Below are 7,500 nucleotides of genomic sequence, written 5' to 3' on the forward strand. Positions count from 1 at the left end.
CTCTCTCTGTCTCTGTCTCTCGCTCTTTGTCTCTCTCTGTCTCTCTCTGTCTCTCTCTGTCTCTCTGTCTCTTTGTCTCTCTCTGTCTCTCTCTGTCTCTCTCTGTCTCTCTCTGTCTCTCACTGTCTCTCTCTGTCTCTCTCTGTCTCTCACTGTCTCTCACTGTCTCTCTCTGTCTCTTTGTCTCCCTCTGTCTTTGCCTCTCTCTCTACCTCTCTGTCTCTCTCTCTTGTGCGATTACAACCTGTCCTGGTCACCAACAACCTGTCCTGGTCCCCCCCACGCCGACACTATAGTTAAGAAAGTCCCACCAACGCCTCTACTTTCTCAGGAGACTAAGGAAATTTGGCATGTCCGCTACGACTCTCACCAACTTTTACAGATGCCCCATAGAAAGCATCCTTTCTGGTTGTATCACAGCTTGGTCTGGGGGCTCCTGCTCTGCCCAAGACCGCAAGGAACTACAAAAGGTCGTGAATGTAGCCCAGTCCCATCACGCAAACCCAGCCTCCCATCCATTGACTCTGTCTACACTTCCCGCTGCCTCGGGGAAAAGCAGCCGGCATAATCAAGGACCCCACGCACCCCGGACATTCTCTCTCCCACCTTCTTCCGTCGGGAAAAAGATACAAAAGTCTGAGGTCACGTACCGACCGACTCAAGAACAGCTTCTTCCCTGCTGCTGCTGTCAGACTTTTGAATGGACCTACCTCGCATTAAGCTGATCTTTCTCTACACCCCTAGCTGTGACTGTATCACTACATTCTGCACCCTCTCCTTTCCTTCTCTATGAACGGTATGCTTTGTCTGTATAGCGCGCAGGAAACAATACTTTTCACTGTATCCCAGTGACAATAATAAATCAAATCAAATCATCTTTCTGTAATGTGGTGACCAGAACTGCACATAGTACTCTGGCTGTGGCTTCACCAGTGCTTCATACAGCTCCCATCGTAACCTGCTCCCCCACCCCCCCCCCCCGCCCCCCCACCCCCACGCACTTATGTTCTCCGCCCTGGCTAATAAAGGCGAGTATCCCACATAATGCCTTCCTAACCAACCGTCCTGCTGCCTTCAGTGATCGAAGAACATACACCCTACTCCTCGGGTCCTTTCTCCTAGCATCCCAGTGATCGAGTCATCGAGGTTTACAGCATGGAAACAGGCCCTTCAGCCCAACTTGTCCATGCCGCCCCTTTTTTTTAAACCCTTGAGTTCCAATTGCCCGCGTTTGGCCCATATCCCTCTATACCCATCTTACCCACGTAACTATCTAAACGCTTTTTAAAAGACAAAATTGTACCCGCCTCTACTACTGCCTCTGGCAGCTCGTTCCAGACACTCACCACCCTCTGTGTGAAACAAATTGCCCCTCTGGACCCTTTTGTATCTCTCCCCTCTCACCTTAAACCTCTGCCCTCTAGCTTTAGACTCCCCTACCTTTGGGAAAAGATGTTGACTATCTAGCTGATCTGTGCCCCTCATTATTTTATAGACCTCGAGAAGATCACCCCTCAGCCTCCTACGCTCCAGAGAAAAAAGTCCCAGTCTATCCAGCCTCTCCTTATAACTCAATCCATCAAGTCCCGGTAGCATCCTAGTAGATCTTTTCTGCACTCTTTCTAGTTTAATAATATCCTTTCTATAATAGGGTGACCAGAACTGTACACAGTATTCCAAGTGTGGCCTTACCAATGTCTTGTACAACTTCAACAAGACGTCCCAACTCCTGTATTCAATGTTCTGACCGATGAAACCAAGCATGCCGAATGCCTTCTTCACCACTCTGTCCACCTGTGACTCCACTTTCAAGGAGCTATGAACATGTACCCCTGGATCTCTTTGTTCTGTAACTCTCCCCAACGCCCTCCTATTAACTGAGTAAGTCCTGCCCTGGTTCGATCGACCAAAATGCATCACCTCGCATTTATCTAAATTAAACTCCATCTGCCATTCGTCAGCCCACTGGCCCAATTGATCAAGATCCCGTTGCAATCTGAGATAACTTTCTTCACTGTCCACTATGCCACCAATCTTGGTGTCATCTGCAAACTTACTAACCATGCCTCCTATATTCTCATCCAAATCATTAATATAAATGACGAATAACAGTGGACCCAGCACTGATCCCTGAGGCACACCGCTGGTCACGGGCCTCCAGTTTGAAAAACTACTCTCTGGCAGCTCGTTCCAGACACTCACCACCCTCTGTGTGAAAAAATTGCCCCTCTGGACCCTTTTGTATCTCTCCCCTCTCACCTTAAACCTATGCCCTCTAGTTTTAGACTCCCCTACCTTTGGGAAAAGATGTTGACTATCTAGCTGATCTGTGCCCCTCATTATTTTATAGACCTCTATAAGATCACCCCTCAGCCTCCTACGCTCCAGAGAAAAAAGTCCCAGTCTATCCAGCCTCTCCTTATAACTCAAACCATCAAGTACCGGTAGCATCCAAAGCACAAGAATAAAGAACAAAGAATATTACAGCACAGGAACAGGCCCTTTGGCCCTCCAAGCCTGCACCGACCGTGCTGCCCCCATCTGAACTAAAACCCCCGACTCTTCCGGGGACCGTATCCCTCTATTCCCATCCTATTCAGGTACCTGTCAAGACACTCCTTAAAAGTCACGACCGTATCCGCTTCCACTCCCTCCCCCGGCAGCGAGTTCCAGGCACCCACCACCCTCTGTGTAAAAAATCTGCCTCGTACATCTCCTTTAAACCTTGCCCCTCGCACCTTAAACCTGTGCCCCCTAGTAATTGACTCTTCCACCCTGGGGGAAAAAGCTTCTGACTATCCACTCTGTCCCTCATAATCTTGCAGACTTCTATCAGGTCTCCCCTCAACCTCCGTCGTTCCAGTGAGAACAAACCAAGTTTCTCCAACCTCTCCTCACAGCTAATGCCCTCCATACCAGGCAACATCCTGGTAAATCTTTTCTGTACCCTCTCCAAAGCCTCCATATCCTTCTGGTAGAGTGGTGACCAGAATTGAACACTATATTCCAAGTGCGGCCTAACTAAGGCTCCATAAAGTTGCAACATGACTTGCCAATTTTTGAACTCAATACCCCGGCCGATGAAGGCAAGCATGCCGTATGCCTTCTTGACTACCTTCTCCACCTGCGTTGCCACTTTCAGTGACCTCAGGATTATGCCGATCTATTTATTACAGATACTCCAATCTTCACACATAGAAAAGCGCAGAGTGCCAAAGAGACACAAAGATTTCATTTATGTATAACCTCCCAATACAGGAAAAGATCCCAGAAAGGCAGCTGTGTAAATGCGTTGGAGATGTGTGCCCGAGATAGGTATAGAAACATGGGGAGAGGTTACAGAGATAGGGAGAGGGTGTAGGGGGGGTTGGAGGTGTTTACAGAGATAGGGAGGGGGTGTGGGGGGCTGGAGAAGGTTACAGAGATAGTGAGAGGGTGTAGAAATAATAGAAATCATAGAAACCCTACAGTGCAGAAGGAGGCCATTCGGCCCATCGAGTCTGCACCGACCACAATCCCACCCAGGTCCTACCCCCACATATTTACCCGCTAATCCCTCTAACCTACGCATCTCAGGACTCTAAGGGGCAATTTTTAACCTGGCCAATCAACCTAACCCGCACATCTTTGGACTGTGGGGGGAAACCGGAGCACCCAGAGGAAACCCACGCAGACACGAGGAGAATGTGCAAACTCCACACAGACAGTGACCCGAGCTGGGAATCGAACCCGGGACCCTGGAGCTGTGAAGCAGCAGTGCTAACCACTGTGCTACCGTGCCGCCCAGGGAGGGGGTGTAGGGGCTGGAGGAGGTTACAGAGATAGGGAGGGGGTGTAGGGGGCTGGAGGAGGTTACAGAGATAGGGAGGGGGTGTAGGGGCTGGAGGAGGTTACAGAGATAGGGAGGGGGTGTGGGGGGTTGGAGGAGGTTACAGAGATAGGGAGGGGGTGTAGGGGCTGGAGGAGGTTACAGAGATAGGGAGGGGTGTAGGGGCTGGAGGAGGTTACAGAGATAGGGAGGGGTGTAGGGGCTGGAGGAGGTTACAGAGATAGGGAGGGGTGTAGAGGCTGGAGGAGGTTACAGAGATAGGGAGGGGGTGTAGGGGGCTGGAGGAGGTTACAGAGATAGGGAGGGGGTGTAGGGGCTGGAGGAGGTTACAGAGATAGGGAGGGGGTGTGGGGGGTTGGAGGAGGTTACAGAGATAGGGAGGTGGTGTAGGGGCTGGAGGGGGTTACAGAGATAGGGAGGGGGTGTAGGGGGCTGGAGGAGGTTACAGAGATAGGGAGGGGGTGTAGGGAGCTGGAGGAGGTTACAGAGATAGGGAGGGGGTGTAGGGGCTGGAGGAGGTTACAGAGACAGGGAGGGGGTGAAGGGGGCTGGAGGAGGTTACAGAGATAGGGAGGGGGTGTAGGGGCTGGAGGAGGTTACAGAGATAGGGAGGGGGTGTCGGGTGCTGGAGGAGGTTACAGAGATAGGGAGGGGGTGTAGGGGCTGGAGGAGGTTACTGAGATAGGGAGGGTGTAGGGGCTGGAGGAGGTTACAGAGATAGGGAGGGGGTGTAGGGGCTGGAGGAGGTTACAGAGATAGGGAGGGGGTGTAGGGGCTGGAGGAGGTTACAGAGATAGGGAGGGGGTGTAGGGGCTGGAGGAGGTTACAGAGATAGGGAGGGGGTGTAGGGGCTGGAGGAGGTTACAGAGATAGGGAGGGGGTGGAGGGGCTGGAGGAGGTTACAGAGATAGGGAGGGGGTGTAGGGGCTGGAGGAGGTTACAGAGATAGGGAGGGGTGTAGGGGGCTGGAGGGGGTTACAGAGATAGGGAGGGGGTGTAGGGGCTGGAGGAGGTTACAGAGATAGGGAGGGGGTGTCGGGTGCTGGAGGAGGTTACAGAGATAGGGAGGGGGTGTAGGGGCTGGAGGAGGTTACTGAGATAGGGAGGGTGTAGGGGCTGGAGGAGGTTACAGAGATAGGGAGGAGGTGTAGGGGGCTGGAGGAGGTTACAGAGATAGGGAGGGAGTGTAGGGACTGGAGGAGGTTACAGAGATAGGGAGGGGGTGTAGGGGCTGGAGGGGGTTACAGAGATAGGGAGGGGGTGTCGGGTGCTGGAGGAGGTTACAGAGATAGGGAGGGGTTTAGGGGGCTGGAGGAGGTTACAGATATAGGGAGGGGGTGTAGGGACTGGAGGAGGTTACAAAGATAGGGAGGGGTGTAGGGGGCTGGAGGAGGTTACAGAGATAGGGAGGGGTGTAGGGGCTGGAGGAGGTTACAGAGATAGGGAGGGGTGTAGGAGCTGGAGGAGGTTACAGAGATAGGGAGGGGTGTAGGAGCTGGAGGAGGTTACAGAGAGAGGGAGGGGTGTAGGAGCTGGAGGAGGTTACAGAGATAGGGAGGGGTGTAGGGGCTGGAGGAGGTTACAGAGATAGGGAGGGGGTGTAGGAGCTGGAGGAGGTTACAGAGATAGGGAGGGGTGTAGGGGCTGGAGGAGGTTACAGAGATAGGGATGTTTTGCTGCAATTGTACAGGGCGTTGGTGAGGCCACACCTGGAGTATTGTGCGCAGTTTTGGTCTCCTTATCTGAGGAAGGATGTCCTTGCTATAGAGGGAGTACAGCGAAGGTTTACCAGGCAGATTCCTGGGATGGCAGGTCTGTCATATGAGGAGAGACTAAATGGGTTAGGATTATATTCACTGGAGTTTAGGAGAGTGAGAGGGGATCTCATAGAAACTTATAAAATTCTAACAGGATTAGAGAGGGTAGATTCAGAAAGAATGTTCCCGATGGTGGGGTGAGTCCAGAACTAGGGGTCATAGTTTGAGGATAAGGGGTAAACCTTTTAAGACTGAGTTGAGGAGAACTTTCTTCACCCAGAGGGCGGTGAATGTGTGGAATTCACTCCCACAGAAAGTAGTTGAGGCCAAAATGTTGTGTGATTTTGAGAAGAGATTAGATATAGTTCTTGGGGCTAAAGGGATCGAGGGATTATGGGGGGGAAATCAGGATATTGAATTTGATCCTCAGCCGTGAATTCATAATGAATGGCGGAGCAGGCTCGAAGGGCCAAATGGCTTCCTTCTGCTTCTGGCTTCTATATTTTGCTATCTGTTTCTTGCCTGGTGACAGATCTGATTTGATTTATTATTAGTCACATGTACTGGGATACAGTGAAAAGTATTGTTTCTTCCGTGCTATACAGACAAAGCATACCGTTCATAGAGAAGGAAAGGAGAGGGTGCAGAATGTAGTGTTACAGTCATAGCTAGGGTGTAGAGAAAGATCAACTTAATGCGAGGTAGGTCCATTCAAAAGTCTGACGGCAGCAGCAGGGAAGAAGCTGTTCTTGAGTCGGTCGGTACGTGACCTCAGACTTTTGTATCTTTTCCCCGCTGGAAGAGAGAATGTCCGGGGTGCGTGTGGTGGGGGGTCCTTGATTATGCCGGCTGCTTTTCCCCCGAGGCAGCGGGAAGTGTAGACAGAGTCAATGGAGGGGAGGCTGGTTTGCGTGATGAGACTGGGCTACATTCACGACCTTTTGTAGTTCCTTGCGGTCTTGGGCAGAGCAGGAGCCCCAGACCAAGCTGTGATACAACCAGAAAGAATGCTTTCTATGGGGCATCTGTAAAAGTTGGTGAGAGTCGTAGCGGACATGCCAAATTTCCTTAGTCTCCTGAGAAAGTAGAGGCGTTGGTGGGGCTTTCTTAACCATAGTGTCGGCGTGGGGGGGACCAGGACAGGTTGTTGGTGATCTGGACACCTAGAAACTTGAAACTCTCGACCCTTTCTACTTCGTCCACTACAGTGCAGAGGGAAAAGTTAGGGAGCGGTAGTAGGTAGGCCTTGGAGGTGGGAGGGATTAAGAAACGGGGAACCTTCAATGAGGACGCAGGTTTCCCAGCAACAAGCCCAAACTCACCGATTAGCACTGCCCTGAGAACGATGTCCCTTCCTGGGCTGGTGGGGGCAGTACCGGGGTAACGGTGGTAATGGGCGTTCCGTACTTATGTAATCGTTGCCCTGGCAAAGGGGTTGATTAGACAGCCTGAAGGGACAACAACAGACGGGTTAATCGCATGTCGAGAGACTACACTGTCCCCATCAAACACTCCCAGGACAGGTACAGCACGGGGTTAGATACAGAGTAAAGCTCCTTCCACACTGTCCCCCATCAAACACTCCCAGGACAGGTACAGCACGGGGTTAGATACAGAGTAAAGCTCCCTCTACACTGTCCCCATCAAACACTCCCAGGACAGGTACAGCACGGGGTTAGATACAGAGTAAAGCTTCCTCTACACTGTCCCCCATCAAACACTCCCAGGACAGGTACAGCACGGGGTTAGATACAGAGTAAAGCTCCCTCTACACTGTCTCCCATCAAACACTCCCAGGACAGGTACAGCACGGGGTTAGATACAGAGTAAAGCTCCCTCCACACTGTCCCCCATCAAACACTCCCAGGACAGGTACAGCACGGGGTTAGATACAGAGTAAAGCTCCCTCTACAC

General features: G+C 51.8%; 1 protein-coding gene across 2 annotated transcripts in view; it reads right to left on the reverse strand.

Moving 5' to 3' along the window:
• The window catches only part of LOC144489783 (uncharacterized), a 35,951-nt gene that overhangs the window by 1,480 nt on the left and 26,971 nt on the right, over window positions 1–7,500 (reverse strand). For both annotated transcript variants that reach the window (XM_078207640.1, XM_078207639.1), the window contains exon 8: window positions 6,909–7,034. In XM_078207640.1, coding sequence (XP_078063766.1) covers window positions 6,909–7,034 — 126 coding nt within the window. The remainder of the gene's footprint in view (window positions 1–6,908; window positions 7,035–7,500) is intronic.

This window comes from Mustelus asterias, unplaced genomic scaffold (assembly GCF_964213995.1).
Source record: "Mustelus asterias unplaced genomic scaffold, sMusAst1.hap1.1 HAP1_SCAFFOLD_2538, whole genome shotgun sequence".
Classification (NCBI taxonomy): domain Eukaryota; kingdom Metazoa; phylum Chordata; class Chondrichthyes; order Carcharhiniformes; family Triakidae; genus Mustelus; species Mustelus asterias.